Source organism: Phocoena phocoena, chromosome 5, assembly GCF_963924675.1.
Source record: "Phocoena phocoena chromosome 5, mPhoPho1.1, whole genome shotgun sequence".
NCBI lineage: Eukaryota > Metazoa > Chordata > Mammalia > Artiodactyla > Phocoenidae > Phocoena > Phocoena phocoena.
In genome coordinates, this window is record NC_089223.1 from 86098269 (window position 1) to 86120278 (window position 22010).

The window sequence follows — 22010 nt, forward strand, 5'->3', positions numbered from 1 at the left end:
AAGAGCTCAAGCTAAGGATGTATAAAGATACATGATGGGGCTTCCCTGGTGGCGCAGTGGTTGAGAATCTGCCTGCTAATGCAGGGGACACGGTTCGAGCCCTGGTCTGGGAGGATCCCACATGCCGCGGAGCAACTAGGCCCATGAGCCACAACTACTGAGCCTGCATGTCTGGAGCCTGTGCTCCGCAATAAGAGAGGCCGTGATAGTGAGAGGCCCGCGCACCGCAATGAAGAGTGGCCCCCGCTTGCCACAACTAGAGAAAGCCCTCGCACAGAAACGAAGGCGCAACACAGCAAAAATAAATTAATTAATTAACTCCTACCCCCAACATCTTCTTAAAAAAAAAAGATACATGATGGAATTTATGAAATTACATACACACACTCAAGACCTTCAGACAAAGTGACAAATGAACCATGGGGCATCCTGCTTCTGGAGCACCATAACCACAAATTAATTTTCCCCACAGTTAAGTAAAGTAACTAAAACTTCATTCCTAAACTAATGTGCAGAAGAACGTTGGATCTGATCAAACCCAATTTATTTAAATAAACCTTATCATGTGCCAGAATAAACTAAATTAGAGTACTAGACACAAATTTCTGATAAAGAGAACAGCTGCCAGATACTACAGGGAAAAAATGTAGAAAGGTATTTTTTAAAACTCTAAAACTTCTAAAAAGTTTTCTAAAAACTTTAAAACTCTAAAACCGTCAGACAGGAAGTAAACAATTCAAAATATTAACAGGAAGGGTAAAACAGGACTTACTCACTTGAGACAAATCGTAAGCAACACTTGCCTGACGCGACTCCCTGGTGCAATGTGCTTGAGACAATACTGCACTTAAGACAGTTGGCAGAGCTGTGTGGCGTCCCTGCTAATCTCTCAAGAGAGAATTTGAACTCAGGTCCTGTGACATGGAGTTGTATATAACACTACAAAGTGTAGGTCACAGGCCCTTCTTCTCACAAGACTTTTTTTTTTTTTTTTTTTTTTTGCAGTACGCGGGCCTCTCACTGTTGTGGCCTCTCCTGTGGCGGAGCACAGGCTCCGGACGCTCAGGCCCAGCGGCCACGGCTCACGGGGGCCAGCCACTCCGCGGCACGTGGGATCTTCCAGGACCAGGGCACGAACCCATGTCCCCTGCATCAGCAGGCGGACTCTCAACCACTGCGCCACCAGGGAAGCTCTCACAAGATTTTAAAGCTAAAATTTCTATACAGTTTTCATTGACAAAGATGTATACAGAGAATCTGAACAAATTCACTTGTGTTTTTCTCTTTAACCACAAAGATTTTCCTTAATGTTATATCCATAAATTTGTTTCCCCAAAACAAGCGTAATAAACACATTTAACACAGAATTGATATAGTTCTAGTATAAACTGAGGCTGACCAATGTTTTTACTGCCAAATAATGTCTCAAAATTTTGGAAATTCTGACCTTCCAATAACAGCAACTATTTTCTCTGCCATTATTCTTAAGTTTATCACTTGATCTGAATTCCAACCCTCAGTCTAAATTAACATTGTTATTTACAGGGAAATAGATGTAGTGAAAATTGAGTAATGAATAGGTTTTACAAATGATGAATTATTAAGTTGTTTAAAAATACAATAATTATTTATATAATTTTTGTGTCTTAGGAATAAAACAGCAACAAGTAAAAACATGACATCACAGAAGAAAATCTAAATATCTGAAAACCTGGTTTCTGGACCAACTTTACGATTTATTACCTCTGTTTCCTTCAGCAAGTTCTTTACTTTCGGAGACTTACTGTTGCATGTACAACAGAGGTACTATGACTTGCCCTAACTTTAGGCTTCTTGAGACTTTAAGAACAAAATAATTTATGTGAAAAGTATTTAAACCACACAAAATATAAAGCAGTACTATTATTCACCCAAAAGCTTTTGTTTAACAGAAAATAACATTATACAAAATATGTACCAGATCTTCCTGCCTTCTAACTTTGAGAAGTTGATTACCCACTCGACAAGATACAATAATACTTCAAACTATGTGGAACTGTGGATTATGTGACATATGTAAATTAATTTCCCAGTTAAACTTACTTTTAGAAACAAAGCTTTTAATAGCAGTATGGGAAAACATGGACTTTGGAATAAAACACACATAATCTTGCCTTTGCCACATAATAGTTGTGTGACCTAAGGCAAGTTATTTAACCTGTACACATCTCATCTGTAAATGAGAATAATGTCTATGTATAGTGAGGATTAAAATTTTGCAATGATGTGCACAGCATAAAGTTCTGGCACAGAGTAAGCACTCATAAAATTGTGTTTCTTATTACTGTAATCATGTTGGACAGAGTTTTTTTAAATACCCAGTTCTCTCCTTTAAACCACCTCTTACTCAGGATCTCATTAGGATTATTACGTTTGTGCTGGGATGTAGTATCATAGTAATCTTAGGGTCTATTAAGGGATGCAAGGTCTCTATGTCCCAAACCCCAGACTAGAATATTTCTGATTTAGGGGTCCTTCTTTATATTGTGTCTTTTTCCCACACTGTGAGGCAGTTTCCTGTAAAATACTGCTACCAGTTTATGTCTGTATAGAAGAATCCCCACTATTGCTTTCTGATTTGTTCTTTCTCATCTGCAAAGTTCAGAAAAACAGCTAACAAGCTTTTTAGTTTATTTAGTACTGGGAACAACCGAGAGTTGAAGTCTGGGTGGGAACAGGCACAGAGTTCTCACAGGAGAAAAGGACATAGTATCTAATTCTTGGACACAGTATAATTTGGCTATGCCTTTTTTGGTAATTGGGTACGCCTTTTTTGTTAACTCCCTGGTTCTTTACTACATTCTACATAGACAAGGTCTGTCAGGTAAATAGGACCAGACTGCAAAATAGGTCTAGGAGTCAACTTAAGAGAACAAACCCCTTACAGGGAAAAGACCCAAAAGACAGGTATCTGGGGTATGAGAGAAAGAACAGTTAACTGTTAACAAAAGAGATAGCTGCATTCAGTCAGACAGCTCCTACCAAAATGACAATCTTGAAGGAATTAGTAATGTACCCTGAACATTTCCTCATGAGTTGAAACTGAAACTCATCCATTACATAATTCTTACTTAGCACTTGATTGAGAAGACAACAGTGCATAAAGCAAAGTGGGAGGCAGAATACCAAGGTTCCTGGCCCTGCTTTACAACCGAGTCACTCTCTAAACTTGAACAAGTTTTCTCGTCCTCATTTTGTTCCTCAACTTCTTTATCAGTAAAGAAAGGGTAAGAGTCAGAAGAAGGAGATGAGACCATGGAAGCAGAGGCTGGAGTGACATGCTTTGAAGATGAAGGAAGGAGCCATGAGCCAAGAAATGTAGGCAGCCTCTAGAAGTTGGACAAGGCAAGGAAACAGATCCTCCCCTAGAGCCTCCAGAAGGAACCAGCCCTGCAGACCTATTTTAGACTCTGACTTCAGTAACTCTAAGGTAATAAATGTGTGTTGTTTAAAGCCCCTAAGTTTGTGGTAATTTTTAACAGCAGAATTATAAAACTAATACATCTGCCTATAATTAAATTCTCCCAGGACCTCCCCACCTTTTCTGAAGGACTGTGCAATGCCTGAACTCCATCCTGAGTAAATGCATAGTAGAAGCAGATATTGAAAAGGACACACCTTTTGAACAACTTCAGAATTTGTAGCAGATTATGTTCTAAAACCATTTAACAGGATTCAAATGGATGTTTAATAGAGATTCTTAACATTTGCAGAGAACTTTAACAGTAGATATACTTTACTAGGTTACAGTCAGAAACTGAAATATACTACAGTTGTTAAATAAACATCTTAGATTCACTCAAGACAATTAACATGGCATGGGATAGGACTTCATGAATGAGTGAACATGAGGGTAACTTTTTCTTTTAGTTGGTACTTTGTTTTTTGCTAATGAACTTTGACCAATGCTAACAATATAGACAGATGACTCTTTTATTAACTAAGGAAGAGTATATGATGGAACTAAATGTAGGAGATTGAATGAAACCCAAAAAACTCCTCAGGGTAGCAATACAAATATCCTCACAAATACTTTTTTAAAACATAAATACCTGTTCCAATTCCTGCTCTGCATACTGACGTCTACTCAATTCACATTCAGCTCCCTCCCTTAGCTCTCTCAGCCGACAAGCCTCTTCCTTTGCGTAATTGATTTCATCCATCATTTTGCGCTCTAGATTTTGCTTTTCTACAGCAACATTTCTGTTTTCTTCCTGTGCCTTTTCAAGCCTTACAGAACAATAAAAATGAAAATTCCTCATAAAAGTTTCCAAAATTTCATTATCTTAATGAACAATAAATATGTATCAAGCAATAAGATACATGTTTCAATCAGAATTCACAGCATTTTCTATTAATCTTAAATTTGGACAACAAAAACATCAGGTAACCTACTATATAGCTATTTTGATTTATATTGAGCTAAAAATACAAGATATAGAAGGGAAACACTCTTCAGGAAGAAGCTTTTAAGAAATTCATAATTATTTAAATCATGTTAAAAATAAAATTTAACTTCACTAATAATTATACCTATATTTGATTTATTTCCACTGGTCTTCTGCCCATTTATTCCCTAGTGCATACCTTTATAATAAATTTGTAATTATGACAATATGATACTATTCCAAAAACATGAAATGAACTCCTGATGTATGTACCAACCTAAATATAAATGGTAAGCACATGCCCATATTACATATTCACAAACTGTATCTTCCCACAGTTTTATAGTCTTTTTTACCTACTCACCTCTCTTGTAAGTCCATGAGACTTTGCTCTGCGGTTTGTAAACTCTCTAAGTCTTTCATCATTTTTGCAACATGTTCTTTTGATGTCCTATTCTGCGTGTAAGCAAACCAGCACCCGCCAACACCAATTACTATAGAAACTGTGAGGATAAAATCCTTCATCCAGTTATGAGGAGGGCCTACGAAGACAATTACAGATGGTTAAGTTAATCTTTGAGTATCATAGAATCTCAGTACACAGAGCCACTTATTTTAAAAAATAGTAGGTATCTAAAAACAAAACAAAATATGAAGATGTCCCTCCCATATACAAGTTCTCCTCAAATAATCAATGTGTTTATTATAACTACCTGATATACTAGACCTACAGGAGGGCAGTGATAAACCCACATGGATGCACCATGCCCCCTGCTGCTACAGGAGCTAGTGACAGAATTCCTGGGGAGCTCTGAAGAAGCAACAGTATCTCCAATCACATAGAGAGGATGGTCCTCTGTGGGGTGAAAGGAGTCATGAAGAGTAACACCATTACCAGCTCCCCTCCTTCAGACAAGTTAGGCAGCGGTCATGCTTTGATACACAAACTGAAATCCTAATCATTCACCAAAAAGCAATTTCCCAAGCACACAGCCATGTAACGAGATTAATTAGTGATTCTCAACCAAGAGTGATATTCCCTCCAGCAGAAATCTGACAATTTTTGCTTGTCATAATTTGGAAGGTGGAAGTAAGGGTGTCTGTTATGGGCATCTAGTAGGTGGAGGCCAGGGATGTTCCCAAACATCCAATAATGCATAACACAGTCTCTTTTCCTGCGCCCAGTCTGGCGGTAACAAAGAATCATCTAGGAATTATCCAGCCCGGAATGTCAATAGTGGCAAGGTTGAGAAACCATGGGTTAAATGATCATAACTAGTAACGTTTTAGGTGGTTATCTGCCAGAGAGATCTGGGTTACTAGAGGGAAACATCGGGATCGCTTTCCCCTGTGGCACACCAAGCGTGACAGTAACCCCTGACATTTTTTCTTAAGTCAGGAGCCGGGAGCCAGGCCTACTGTCCTCAGTAATACAAACCACAGCAACCGCTAGGCAAATAATTTCCTAGTTGATCTGAGTGTGGAGGCTCAGTGGGGGAAGACATGATAACTAATACAATATAGTGTGTTATTTGTTGAAAAGAGATACAGTTTTTCAGTGAAAAACTGCCTAACTGCCCACACCTCCAGAAGTAAGGAGATATTCTGCATGTTTGATGAGATGAAGAGCTCTATAGAAATGAAAAGTTTTCATGCTTACAAGTCTAGCGTTCGTATACATTTACATTGTGTGATAAACAGCATGTTCTACGCCAGAGAGTCTCAGTGTTTCATATTTCAAGAGTGCACGCCCTCACCTATAGTGAAAGAGATTCACTATTCACTCTTTGGCAGAAGGCTAAAGTCTCAAAAGGATTTATTTTTATTCTGCCTCAGACTGAGAGGTTCAGCTCAGGCTCTAGTCCAAATATAAGCCTTGTTTAGGCTGAACTATAATCACCAGGAATAACAATAAACAGATGGACAAGTCTCAAACTGTACAGTAAGTACCACAAACTGGAAAAGATTTCAGTGAAAACTCCTTTAAAATGTATTTCTGTTCACTTGACACTGCTAATTTTTTATAAATCTAATGTGGGTGTTCCAACTGTAGGGCTCATTCACTCAAATAATAATTCTAAGACAAACACATTAAAAAGGTAACGCATCATCAACTTCTAAACTGGTTTGTTATTAAAACATTTGTTTTCAACATTCTTTGAGACTAGTTTGGTTTCTTTTCAAATGATAATACTGTTTGGCTTAGAGAGTGGTTTGTTCTTGGATTAATTAAATATTCCTGACCAGTTTGTATATAGAGACAAATTCTATAGTCTAATTCCTATTTTCACCAATCATTCACATGAAAAAACCAGATCGAATCTCACAGAAGACAACCCCCAATAGATTCAGTTGAAAACTTAGGATAAGGAAAAGGTTAGAAAGGGTATCATCTTTATGGAATGCTTGGCATTTCAACAGTGTTCTATTTCATAGGGTTTGTAATTTCCACCAACTCTCACAAAGGAGAGTTCCAGCTGTTTCACCAGCTGCCCTTTTAGCCTGAGCCAAAAAAGAACCACCCGTAAAGTCATGGAATCCATCCAACCACTCCAGTAACCCTTTACTAGCAGGGGCACCCCCAACATGGTATTATAGAAACCTGCAAGTCTCTTAACTTCAAGAACTGAGGTAAAATTAACATTCGTTTCTTAATTTATAATTTGTGAAAGCCATTTTTCTTGGATTAATTTTGTTATCCCTTTTTAGCTTCTGAAAAATAAAATATAATTCCTCTAAAATGTGTACTCTTCAAACATTTTTCCCCCAAAGCTTTCTGAAATTTGAAATTAAATGAAGTAAACATATTAAACTTCCCTTCTGGGAAGAAAGTATTCCTCTCAAGGTAAAGAAGAACAAGGTTCACTTTCCTTACAAATATGACAAAGCGACTTCTTAAATGTTCTTCTTTAGAACAACCAAATAACATTCTCCACCTTGTACTTCTGCCAGAATAGTCTGTTACTTTGTACAGTTTCAAGCAGGCCTCTAGGGCCTCTGTTTTTGATCTGTATCTTAAAAATCCTTTTCCTGGTAATTAATAAAGTCAGGTTAGGATTTATTACTTCTTGTTATCAAGATGGTTAGATTGCAACTTTTTTTTAAGGACTCTTCAGTGAATATCCAGCTATAATAACATCAACATTAAAACTGCTGTAAAGAGCTTTAAATCTAGAAATTTAATTCTAAATCATCAACTAACATATAGTTTTTACAACCTTCTACATCAGTAACCAGCTTTGAAAATTCCACACTCCGTATTTCAATGACAGAAAAATCTCACCCTATAAATCTTTTAAGATAGTATTACATTTCTTTCATAGCCAACAGAGGATTCTTCTTGGCCTACCACATTTCTTACTTTTTCCTTCTTTAAACAACAATGGATGATCTGATTATTCTTTCACACCATATTTTGTGAGAGAGAATACTAACGCGTTAGAGGTCCGAACAAAACCACATCCAGCGCCTTGAGCTGAAGCTTCTGTCTGTGACTCCGATCACTGATTTTCAACTGAGAGATCATAAATGAAGGTTCATGCACTGCTATCCTGTTCATTTAAAAAATACATATATATTAAAAATATTACTAGTATGTAAATTTAAATATTTCAGCAACATACTTAACACTTTACATATTAGTGATGATTACTTTAAGAGCTCATCCTGTGCAATTTAACACTTTGTCACATGTATCGAAAACCCTTTCAGTGAAAACTCAGCAGTGCAAACACTCCTGTATGTTAATAATTTAGTTGCTATATTGATGTTTTTGTTTTCTATGGTTACTTTATGCTATAACAATATGATTTAGAAATTTATCAAATTCAAAATATTTTATAAGCATTAATTACCTCTGGCATTTTACTATCATTTCATAAACAACAAGAAAATTGTAAGTAATTTACTGAACATAGCAGACTTTCAAAAATCATCCTCAATTTAGATCATATTGCTTTTCTTTATAAATATCTTTTAAAACACCTATACCTTTATATTCTAATATTTAAACTATTTAAATGTTAAAGTCCACCGAAGTCATAAATGGAAAGTAAAAAGTCATCGCTGGCTGGGGGAGTAAACTGAGGGACTGATGCAGTAAGAAGTATTGAACCATTTCATTAGCAATGAAGAAAGTATGCAGGGTGCCAAAAGGCACAGGTGAAATAAGGAAATAAAATCACTCTGTTTTGGACTTCAAATCCAAGTATCCCAGTAGTTAAGATTTCTTATCAACCAACTATGATGCCAAGAAGAATCTTAGGTTACAAAGCGTAATAATAATAATAAAATTGTTAATAACAATGACGATTAAAACAAACATGTACTACGCACTGGGTACTGTGCCAAGGGTTTTTAGAATTCAAAGAACCTATAATATGTGTAAAATTGCCATTTTATAGATGAGGAAACTAAGGTACTGCGAGGCTGAGTAACTTGCCCAAGGTTACTAATTAGTAAGAAGTAAGGCAGGGATTCAAACCCAAATGTGTATGATCCCAATGACTGTACTCTGAACCACTACATTTTATTTAGGAAGATTTCAGGTTACAGAAATCCTGTGAGGTTTCTACAAAACTTTAGAGAGTAAAGAACTCTAACTTGCCCTATAGAAAATGCCTTCCCTCATCATCTCTGCAGGTAAACTTTTGTGTATGCTCCTGTTACATCTTCAATATGACACTTATCAAAGTGCTTGAAGGCAAACTATGTCTCATCTCTTTATCCCCAAACCTAGCATGGTGCTTGGCAAAAGTAGATGCTTGATAAATGTTTATATAACAGATGAATGAATGCATGGATGGATGCATGAATGAATAGCAATACTATCGGTAGACTAAATTTAAAACAGACAATGAGATGTAGTAAAAAGGAAACTATAAAACAGAATTTTATGCAAAGTTCTATATGAGCCCAGAGGTGGAAGCAATTCTACCTGAGTGGGTGAGGATGTCAGGAAAGTTCACACAGGTCTGAAAGGAATGAGGAGGCATGTGTCAGGTGAAGAGAGCCTTAATATAAGCTCTGGTAACAAGAATTACAGAATATAGAAAATACAATAAAAGGCTTAAAGATAACCATGACATAAAACTAACATAATTTTACCTACCTACTGCAGATGTAACAATATATTTTAATGCCACAGAAAGGAAACAAAATAATGAATTATTGTAGGTATGTGTACATCTGGAATATGTAATACATTTTCTTATACATTCTTATAAATAGCTCTTATATCTACAGTTACCCTACAAAAAAGTTTAAGTTTAAAGGTTGTGAAGTTAATTTCTATTACCATATAAAAGTTTTAAGCTTTTAAATGGACTCATCTAATTTCTATTACCATATAAAAGGGGCTTGATGAAGGCTATTCCAGTTTTCCTTTCCCCTCCATTCAAACAGCCTCCAGTGGGCTGACCTGAAAGCTGAACTTCCACATTTATAAGCTTTTCTTCTGTAGTAACGTGTTCACTATTTTTAAAAAACTGATCTTTTGATTAAGTGTGTGATGTTATCTCAACAATTCTACCAGAATTTGAGGTAATCTCTGATAACCTTTACTTAAACAAAAGAAAAAAGTGGCTATAACATTTATGGTCAAAACATCAAGCAGCCTGGGACTTCCCTGGTGGCGCAGTGGTTAAGAATCTGCCTGCTAATGCAGGGGGCTATGGGTTCTATCCCTGGTCCAGGAAGATCCCACGTGCCACGGAGCAACTAAGCCTGTGTGCCACAACTACTGAGCCTGCACTCTAGAGCTCGCGAGCCACAACTGCTAAAGCCCACGAGCCACAACTGCTAAAGCCCGCGCACCTAGAGCCTGTGCTCCGTAACAAGAGAAGCTACCACAATGAGAAGCCCGCACACCTCAACGAAAAGTAGCCCCCGCTCGTCACAACTAGAGAAAGCCCGTGTGCAGCAACGAAGACCCAATGCAGCTCAAAAAAACAAAATCAAGCAGCCTATTTTATTTCATGTTGTTGTTATATAAAGAAACTTCCCAAAAGACAGGATAAGAAAAATTCTATACGTTCCAGGGTAACACAAACAACTTGAAAAACCCTAATCCCATCAATGCTCTACTATCCTGTTTTGTTTTAACTTAGAAACTTGTCTTATTTAAAAGCAAGAACTTTATTTTATTTTTGTTTCCTTCTTTTCAGCATCTAGTTGCACCATGAACATAAAAGACACAACATGTACTTGCTGATTTGACTCTTAACTCCATAATTTCATCATTATAGTCATGTGCACAGTAAAATCAGAAATACTGATGTTGATTTTCAGAATACATTTAAGAAGATATGAAAACTTTCAACTTGATCCAAAATACAAACTTCAAAGCAACAAATGCCTCTTATTTAAATAGGATGTATAAGTAAATTGATTAGAAATATGATATGCATATAATAATTAGAGAGCACTATGACAGACTTTTATGGTACAAGAAACGATCTAGGTTGGAATGGAACATAAGAATCTCGTAAGGGTCAAGTTCCAGTGGAATTATGCAAATTTTAACATTTAAATCTTTAATGATTATTAGGTTAGCTAATGGAATTTTTAAAACATAATTTAGAAAAGTAGTGACAATTAATTCCAGACATCTAAGGAATAAATTGGCATCCTATACTTTGGTATCAGATCTACCTGTGTTCAAATACTACCTTGGGCAAAATATTTAACTTCTCTCTGACTTGGTTTTTCAATTTTTCATTTTAACCATGAAGCTTATATGAGATAATATACAGTACCTCTATGTAATATGCATTCAAAAATCGTTGTTATTACTTACAATTTATTTATTAAACTTCATTTTTTTGAGGTTTAACATATGGTCACTAAAATTAAGAGTTGTTATTAAAAGAATACCAATTAAGACTAAGGATCTGTACATTAATCCATTCAAATAGGTCTTTTCATAAAGGTGGATCCATATCAAATGAATAAGCTTTTGTTACATTTACAACGGGGTCAGAGGTTGGCCCTTTGTTTTTTGGGGTTTTTTTGGCTGCACTGGGTGTTCGTTGCTGTGCACAGGCTTTCTCTAGTTGCAGTGACTGGGGGCTACTCTTCGTTGCAGTGCACGGGCTTCTCATCGCGGTGGCTTCTCTTGTTGTGGAACACGGGCTCTAGGTGTGTTGGCTTCAGTAGTTGCAGCACGCTGGCTCAGTAGTTGCAGATCGCAGGCTTAGCTGCTCCACAGAGGTTGGCCCTTTGATGTTATCTAAAAAAGATGTAGTTGACCTACCTTCTAATTTTCAAAATTACTTTCCTTAGGAATAATTTTTTTAAAAGGCCAGATTATTTAGGCAAGAAAAATTGGTTAAAGCTCGCAAATTCACACTGTACAGATATCAAAGAATGGATGTATTTATAATATTTTCTTTGAGCACTTAGCCACAGAAGTAACTTGTAGATTTTGCTTTGAAAAGTAACATTCTCCAGGAGTACAAAAAATACATTTGAGTAATAAAGACCCACCTGGGAAGCGTTGTTCCTTTGACGTTATTGTCTCTAAAATTCTTCTCATATTGGGGTAGTTCAACAAATTCTATCAACCACTGAAGCGTGTCCTCAAGGGTCCAATTATGAACTGCAAAAGATGAAAAGAGAAGGAATATTTTAAACACACCTGCTTTCAGAATTTATATTAATTATATATATAAATTTATATACATACACATATGTATAATACTATAACTTCAGAGGAAATAAAGATGTTAGACTGAATTTTCAATTCAATTCAATCAATAATAAGTACTACAATAATATGTAGCATTCTATGGAAAGCTAAAAACAATGGAGACATACCTCCTACCCTTAAGGGCTTATAATCTAGAACAGAGAAGACACATAAAGGAAAAGATAACATATTAGCATGGTTAATTCTAAAACAAGCATCTATGCAAAGTTTGAACAGGACGAAATAATCCACTATTTCCCTGGTTGTAAACTTACCAGATATATATTTATTCTTTCATTTAGCCGTCCATCCATATAATACTGTAAACCTGAGTATCAGGTTCCATTCTAAACACTGGGAATATGGCAATAAAGAAGATGGATAAAGTCCTTGCTCTCATAAAACAAATTCTCTTGGGAGTGGGGAGGGGCAATTAACAAAAGGAGGAAGAAAAGAGGAGGAAATTTCAGATAGTGATCAGCTATTAAGAAAGAAAAGATGTCAGGGTAAAGTCTCTCTGAGGAGCTGTTACCTGAATTAAGACCTAAAAATAGCAAGGAGTCAACATTGTGATGATCTAGGAGAAAAAATAATCCAAACACAGGAGAAAGCTGGTGTAAAAACCTTAAGATAAGGAATGAACTAGCTGTGTTTGAGAGAACGAAAGAAGTCGAGGGGACAGGTCAAAAAATACTTTCAAAAATTCTGGATATTTTTCTAATTTCAATAAGAAGAAGGAGACGTAAATAATCTATGTTTTTAAAATATCACTATCCAATGTGGAGAATGAATTGTGAGAGACAAGACTGAAAACAGAGAGGAATAAGGAGACCATTCCTTCCATAACTGTCCAAGCAAAAGGGGTTATATTCCCTTGGACTAAGGTGCTAGTAGAGGATATGGTGACAAGTGGTCAGATTCAGGACATATTCTGGGGAAAATGCTTTCAGATGTTCTGATGAAATGGATGGGGTCTGATAGCTAGAGGAAAGTCAAAAAAAGTATGGAGAGTGCTGCCACTAACTGAGATAGGAAAGAATGAGGAGGAACAAACTGGGGAGGCAAGTAGGGGCAGGTGATAGAGGTCAAAAGTTCTATTTTTAGACATGTTATATTTGAAGTATGTATTAGATATTTAAATGCAGATATACATAGCAGTCAGATATACAAATCTCAAGCTTGGGGAAGAGTGAGGTAAGGAACAGAGATATAAATTAGAAGGCATGAGCATACAGATGGTCTTTAGACTAAATGAAATCACCCAGAAGAGTTGAAGATAGCTGTTAATGGATTCTAGGAGATTGGTTCTAAATCACGAAGAAAAGAATAGCTAATGTCTCTTCTCCTAGACACTTTTCTTTTTTTTTAAAGAAGATGTTGGGGGTAGGAGCTTATTAATTGATTTATTTATTTTTGCTGTGCTGGGTCTTCGTTTCTGTGCGAGGGCTTTCTCTAGTTGTGGCAAGCGGGGGTCACTCTTCATCGCGGTGCACGGGCCTCTCACTATCGCGGCCTCTCTTGTTGCGGACCACAGGCTCCAGACGCGCAGGCTCAGTAGTTGTGGCTCACGTGCCTAGTTGCTCCACGGCATGTGGGATCCTCCCAGACCAGGGCTCGAACCCATGTCCCCTGCATTAGCAGGCAGATTCTCAACCACTGTGCCACCAGGGAAGCCCTAGACACTTATTTTGAGTTAAGCGCTTTATATGCATTTTTCCCTTTAAACCTTAAAAAAAAAAAGAACTTATGAGGCACTAACATGATTATCTCCATTTTGGAGATAAGAAATTGAGAAGTTAACGGGACCGAGATAGCAGTAGCTGAACTGGATCTGAACCCAGGCCAACTGACCTCAGGACCTGATTCTACACTACTCTAAGAGCAATAATATTAAATAACAGTAGAGATATAAGCAAGCAGTTAAACACTGGAAGCAACTCAGACATTTCTGTTGATACTTGAAGAGTAGGAAGAACAATGATAAGTTTATCCAAAGGAAAGGATGCAAATGTGCTTAAAAAAAGAGCTCCATATTCATCTGCATTTCATCGGAGGGTGTGGAGAAACAAAATGCTTATAGATCACAGAATAGGCCAAAGGAGAGTGAAGAAAACAAATGAGCAATAAAAGCAGAGATGGGAATCCATCTGTGATAAATCTGAGATAAGATCTTTCTGATTATGAATTAACTTTTGCAAGCAAAGCTGGGTGTTAGCAATCTGCCTTTTTCATTAAGTGTTCTTTAGAGGAAAAGCTTAATTAACTAAATCATAAACAAAAAATTAACAAAAATTAATTTTTAAATTACATATGGTATTTGATAATTTTATACTGAGAGACAGCTTTGACTATTTTTTTAATGATCTCTCTTTCATGCGTTCCTGCCATAAGCTTGGACATATGCCTGAGGCTGCTGTATCCATTTAGCCAAATAACTTAGAATAAATATCAGCCAAAGGTTCAGGCCCTGGGTGCTTTCCACTGAATTTAATACATGCAAAGTAGCCTTTTTATCTTAAGTTTCTTCCCATCCAAGATGAACTGCATTGAGAATTGCCTTGCCTTGACTGCCAAGAAACCGACGGTGCAGCTGCACTTCACACACCCACACAAAAACCTCAGCCAAGAAAACAGGATAAGATTCTCTCTGTCATTTCTATGGCTGTTCAGCTGATCAAAAGCAAAAGTCCCTGATCTAAACACTCCAGTACATCAATTCCCAATGAACCAAGATAGAAAATAAGAAAAATCAAATGAAAAATAATACATGTTTAAAGTACACAAATCCTAGTATTACTCCATCTAATAAATAGAATATTATAGTGGTTCTAAAGTAATTTTCTTTTCAATGAATCTGTAAAACTCCAAAATTCTAACACAGAGCACACATTTTATTTTGGTGGGGGGGAGGTTTATTTCTTCTTCTTGTGCTATTTGGTTTCTTCGGTGATGCCTAGGAAATACTTTCACTTCTCATGAGCAGGAGCTGTATTTTATATTAGCTTTCTATGCTCCAACTACAGTAAATTGTCTTTCAATTCTTAGGACAGATAATACTATGTCCTTCCTCAGGGCCTTTGCACATGCTGTTTCCTCTTTCCTTTTCTCTATCCTTCTGACTCATCTTTGCCTACTTACTTTATGAAGCCTTCATATCTCAGTTAAAACTTTAATTCCTCAGGGGAGCCTCCTCAAACATTACTATATGATCATATATCACTGTATTTTTAGGCATAGCATTTAACTAATTATAATTATTTATTTGTATGATTATTGTTTCAACATCTGTTTATACCACTAAAGCATAAGTTTCTTGCTCACCATTCTAGCCCTAGCACTTGGTACACAAAAGGCACTAAACAAATTATCTATTGGATCCTCTTGAATAAACAAAGTAGAGCGTGTTTAATTGAGAAGTATTATGAAAATCTATTTTCATATTTTAGAAAGGAGATTCAAACAGAAATAAGAATCTGTATGATAAATTTTTGATGCCAAAGGAATTATTCATTTAAGAATCATCCATAAATCAACTATACTTTAATTTAAAAAAGTAAATTTAAAAAACAGAATTATCCAGCTCCTTATTATCTGCCTCCCACTGCTCTTTCACATGTGCTATTGCTAAATACCATTCCCACCAGAGGGCAGGCAGAGAAGGATATGCTTGATACTCCTTTAAAAATACAGATTTTTAAAATCTATCTAAAGCTACAGAAATGTCAGTTTCTACATTGTTAACTTATATTGTTTCTGCTAGAAATTGTGGCCAGTGCCATAGGTTGGTGTCTTTGAGTGATTTTTGGCAATTTATTCCAAGACCAATAGAAAGAACTCTGCAACTCAAACAGATCTGATCCTAGTCCCAGCTATGTCACTAACTCATTGTGATATCATAGCCAGATTATTTAACTGTGACTCAGTTTCTCAACACACACACAAAATAATGAAATTGAGCTAGACCACCTTTAAAATTCATTCAAATTCTGTTTTTATGATTTCGTTATAATGAACAAGAGATAACGTTTAAAATATTGCTCAACTGTTAACCTAGAACAGTAGATTATAGAATACTGAGAGGGAAAAAGTAACTCTAAGAACTTTTAGGACAGCAACAAAACCGTTCCTAACATTTACTACATGTTTATTAAACACCAGGAGATTTGCAAAACTTATTTCAAACCACCATTGCAACAACCGTTGTTTTTTTTTTTTTTTTTTTTTTTTGCGGTACGTGGGCCTCTCACTGTTGTGGCCTCTCCCGTTGCGGAGCACAGGCTCCAGACGCGCAGGCTCAGCGGCCATGGCTCACGGGCCTAGCCGCTCTGCGGCATGTGGGATCTTCCCGGACCGGGGCATGAACCCATGTCCCCTGCATTGGCAGGTGGACTCTCACCAACTGCGCCACCAGGGAAGCCCGCAACAACCATTTTGAAGTAGGTATTTTCATCATCATACTGAACCTGTAAGTTCATGAAGGTGAAGTTTCTAATTAGATAAAACAGATTACTAAATGGTCAAACCAGGTTTCAGACCAAGTCCATTTCTAGAATTGTCCACCACTGTACAATAACATTACCTCTTTAGAGTTAGGTAAGTGGTCCTCATAATCAAATTAGGCACTACAAGTAGACGGTTTATGCTCCATACTTGAAACCATATATGCAGCTTTCTAAATCTGCCATATTCCCCCATGCCACTCCTTCAACCTGGAATGGCTTTCCCTTCTTCCTTCTTTGCCAGGCTTGCTCTTCCTTAGCCTTCAGATCAGGAAGTCACCCCCCACCCCGAAGCTTTCCCCATCTATCCATTTCCAGATTATAGTTGTTCTTCCTTGCGCCCCTGATCACATGTACCTGTATCTGCCAAAGGATTTATCACATACTCTAATGTAATTGTCCGTGCTTGTGTGGGCAGGAACTTGTTCTTTTACCTAACACAGTGATTATTAACACCATAATGCCACATTCCTTTGATATAGGATTTTACATTTTACTACACACTTTCACATACATTCTCATTTAACACCTCCAAACCACATCTGAGAGACAGCTGTTACCTCTACAGTCTATAGAGAGAACCTTAGCCAAGAGAGGCCATGTAATTACAATGTAGTTACATGGCTAGCATCTGAACTCAAATCTGACTCCAAGTTCACTGCCAATATAGGTGGCTCCTGATTTAAAAGAAGAGCTCACTATTTAACGTTAAAATTCAAAACACATTTTCTCATAGAAAAAAAGCTTCCAGACGTACAGTACTAATAGTAATTCAAGAGTTAAACATTACATATGAACAATCTGCTGTGGGTAATTGCGTTAATGGATTCAGGATTCCACTAAAGGCATTAAGTAAGCATCATGGCCTACTGAAGGCCTGGAGTAGTAACACAATAGCCCAATGGAGCTACACCAGTTCTTCATCATGGGACTGACTCCTAGGACTTGAAAAGGGGGCTCTAATAGCCTGAAGGGTAAGATTTCAAAGAGTCAGGGGATTGAGAGCTGGAGCAGGGCTCTGGAGCCAAAGAAGTAGTGTGGGACAGGGGAGAGTGGGGACAGGATGGTGACTAGAACCAAATCTCCAGGAGATGAGGGGGTGTGGGAGAACACATTTATGGATTTTTCACAGGAACAGAGGCACTATGAGGACTCTCCTTTCCATGCTCCCTTTGCTGCTATCTAAAGGGCTCTTTCTGTAATAGGGAATAAGAATCCTGATTCTACACCAAAACAGTTCCTCTTTCTTGCCCTTCCTACTTGCTATTGTCAATGCCACCTCCATATAATTAGTCTGGACCAACACCTTGAAAAGATGAAAAACAGTAACTGGGCCTCAGAGGAGACAGCAGTAGAAGCTATAGTAATGGGGAGAATGAAGAGATAGTAAGGGGGCTTCCCTGATGGCGCAGTGGTTGAGAGTCCGCCTGCCGATGCATGGGACACAGGTTCGTGTCCCGGTCCGGGAAGATCCCACATGCCGCAGAGCAGCTGGGCCCGTGAGCAATAGCCCCTGAGCCTGCGCATCTGGAGCCTGTGCTCCGCAACGGGAGAGGCCACAACACTGAGAGGCCCACGTACCGAAAAAAAAAAAAAAAAAAAAGAGATAGTAAGGGCTAGAAATACCCAGCAACAGAGAGGTAAAGAATCAAGCATTCCTGTGGCCACCCAGCAAAAGCAGCCTTCTAAAAGAGACTCATGAGTCATGCATAGATAGGTACATGCTCAGTTGTACAAACTAGGTTATAAGTAGAAGAAACACTCCAACTGAAAGTGATCTCTCCCTCCCCTGAATTTCTGTAGTACTTACTATTTCTACCAAATGGCATATCATATGTGCTGCCTTATTTTGTAACAGTTTGCTTAATTACATCTTATGTTCCTACCATACTGTAAGCTTCCAGCAGCCCAGCATAAAGTTGCCATTTAAGTATTAGCTGAATATAACTGATGTTTTTCTTCCTTAAAGAACCTGTTTTGTTTTTTGTGTCTACTTGCTATCCCATAGTGGAATGAAAGACAAACAATACTGTTTTCATGATATCCCATTTCAAAGAGAGAATCCCTGACTCCAAAAGAGGATCACAGAGACTTACAATGGAGGTTAAGGTGCTAGTTTTATTGCCATGTGTTTGACAGCTAGATGAGATGAGAATTTGTGTGTTTCCAGTCCATCTCTGCCTTAAACAAATGTGACAGACATGAACAGTGTAAAAGAGAAACTTCAGAAGATTTAAATATATGTATTTACTTGCTCATTTCATCTGCAGAAGGCAATCTTATAAAACCAATGCACCCAGTGCACTTAGTCATATACTTGTATTAAGTTACAGGCCTAAAAATACAAAACAGCTTAGTGAAGTACCACGATGTGAGTTTTCATCTGTTGTATTTAATATTAAGTACATGCTGTCCTAAAAGCCTTCAAAGATGATTTGTGAAATCACCTAAATACTGTGAGGGAGAAAACTAATTTCTAATTATAAAGCATTAGTGTGCATGTACAGACATGTTAATAAAACAGTACCTAACATTTTGTGAGCACTTGGCAAGTTCCAGGAACTGTGCTAAATGCTTTACATGAATTATCTCATGAAATCCTTTCAACAACCCTATCAACTAGGTTTTAGGAGTAATATTATAATCTTGGTTTACAGATCAGGAAGCTGAGTCTCAGAGAGTATGAGTAACTTGTCTAAATTCACACACCAAGTAAGCAGTGGAGATAGGGTTCAAAGCTACATCGACTTCAAAGCCCCAACTCCTAACCATTATGCACTTCCTCCTCCCCTCCTCTGCATACTGAGAAAATTTCAAAGCCACCATCAGCTGTCGTCACACCTTGCGTATAACAGACACACCATTTACATTTACTCTGCATTTCATTTCTTAATATCTCCTACTACTTTTTAAAAACTGTTATCTTCTAAATTTATGAGAAAAACATTTGTAATGTTTTTTTTTTTTTTTGGTGGTACGCGGGCCTCTTCCTGCTGTGCCCCCCACCCCCACCATGGAGCACAGGCCCAGCGTCCATGGCTCACAGGCCCAGCCGCTCCACAGCATGTGGGATCCGCCCGGACCGGGGCACGAACCCGTGTCCCCTGCCTCGGCAGGCGGACTCCCAACCACTGCGCCACCAGGGAAGCCCTGTAATGTTCTTAATGTTAGGAAAGCAACTAACATTGCTTTAACAGTTTCTTTTGGGAAACTAATGTATTTCAAAGAAATCAACTTGTGATATTTTAATACAGTACCATATAGCTACATACAGTACAGTTACTACACACTTACTACTTTCTATTAAAGTATGAAAACTTCTTTATAAGTAACAAAAGGTGTGGTAAGGGGGTCAGGAAGGAGAAAGAAGAAACATTGTTAACAAAAGTAACTATACTTAAAGTTGGCCATATGAAATGGTTAGTAAAACAAGTTCTATATTTTGAAGCTACTCTGATACACAAGCTAAAAATTATTTGTTGTTTGAAAAATATTTGAATTACTGGCATGTTTATGTGACGTTATAATTTCTAAAATATAGGTGCAGACCAGTATTCACAGCTTCTCTAAATTCAATTTCAACTAAGAATTTTAAGTTACAAAAGCCTCAGAAGTTCTTACAGTGACAGACAATTTATCTGGGGAAACTGCAACTAACCAAAGGTTCAACATAGCAGGACTTTGATGAAAAGCAATTTTAACTGAATGTAATATAAACATTAAAAAAAAAAAACTTTTTAAAATATAAAAAATGAAAATGTTTAAAGCTTTCCACACTTAATCTCAACTCAGGCGTTTTATAGACTTTGTGGTATCAGTTCTGAGTGAGACTTCAGATGATCAGCTGCTCAGCATAGTCAAGAGAGGCTTATCTTTAGAACAGAACCAGCATGTGAGCGCCTCATCTGCACAGTGGTCAGTGGGGCATGTCTCTGTTAACAGGACTAAATTCCTGCACCATGCTATACTTGGACACCTAAAAGCCACACTCTGAACTTGGGAAGTCTAGATATTACCAGATATTAGTAGGTGTATCAAAGAGAAATAAGTACACACTTTCTCTCATGAGCTCCTTACCTTTTACCATGCAAGAATTACATGTAATTTTTAGACACTCTACATAAATATTGGTAAATGTCTGAATGTTCAGAACTCAAAAATTACCAGGTGTTCTCTCTCCAACAGTGGTATAATGGACACTAAGGGAAGCCTTTAATATTTTTCCTGTTGTAAATTGCACTCTTATCATTTAAACGGAGTATACCATCAACACCTAGTTTCGTGAAGATGATGAAAGGTAACAAAGACATATCTAAAAAATAGAAACTGGAGAAACATTAAGTCTCAAAGTTGTATGACTGTTCTGAAGATTAACGAACAAAATGTATGTGGAAATAACTCTTAGGAATGGTAAAACTGTTCCACAAATCTCAATTATTATAATATAATAAATATTGTTACTTATAATAAATAAGTAAATTCAAGGAATTTGCTTTCTTTAAAAGTAAGTCCACAAAATCAGTGGACTCAACAGCTATAAGGGAATTAAATGTTTAATTAAGTTTTCCTAAACATCTCATTACAATGTCATTGAAGACATTAGGGACTGAGTGGCTGAATCTCTGGTTATGCATCTTCCACTTTACACTCAGCCCTCAACCTTCTTTTTTTTAAAACACTGAACTGAGACTACAAAGAGTAGTTCACATCAAATGAAAATAAGTTAAGGGCAGACAATATCTCTTATTCATTTGTATATTCCCAACATGTTATATACAATGCCAAAAATACAGCAGGCACTAAACAAATGTGGAATGGCAGATGTTTCTTAGGAACTCAATTAACACTTGCTAGATGAGTGAATGAATTACAAAATGATTTATTAACCAAGGCTGCCAGGAAAATGTCACCTTTGCATTCACTTTTAAAAAGAGTGGCATTTCTAGATAAAGCAACCAACTTTTTCAAAAGTACGGCTAAGCTTCATAAAAAAGAAAGGATGCTACTTTTCAAAGAATATGTTGAACAACAATTCTATAATTATAATTATTATATTTACAAATGTCTGCATTAATTTTCTATTAAGATTTCAAAAATGCTCAATTTTTTTTCTCTTGGAATTTGGGAGTTTCTTCAAAAGACTATCTGCACAGGTGACCTGGGATTCTTATATTCAACAAATATTTACTGAGTGCACAGTAATTACTCCTGGGCACTAAATAAAATAAACGTAAAGCATCAGAGTCAAGAAATTATTACCAAGACTAACGTAAAGCTCAATGTAAGAAAATGTATTGACTTTAAGAGGAAGTTCAACAAAAATGAACACAAAGCCCAGTTAATAAATACCTTATTTCTAAAGGGTATTAAATCAAAGGCCAGCTAAAAATGGAGCTT

General features: G+C 37.0%; 1 protein-coding gene across 2 annotated transcripts in view; it reads right to left on the minus strand.

Moving 5' to 3' along the window:
• Positions 1-22010, minus strand: part of STIM2 (stromal interaction molecule 2) — a 168863-nt gene that overhangs the window by 21734 nt on the left and 125119 nt on the right. For both annotated transcript variants that reach the window (XM_065877395.1, XM_065877394.1), the window contains exons 4-7: positions 11913-12024; positions 7863-7978; positions 4792-4969; positions 4092-4269 (exon numbers count right to left, since the gene is read on the minus strand). In XM_065877395.1, coding sequence (XP_065733467.1) covers positions 4092-4269; positions 4792-4969; positions 7863-7978; positions 11913-12024 — 584 coding nt within the window. The remainder of the gene's footprint in view (positions 1-4091; positions 4270-4791; positions 4970-7862; positions 7979-11912; positions 12025-22010) is intronic.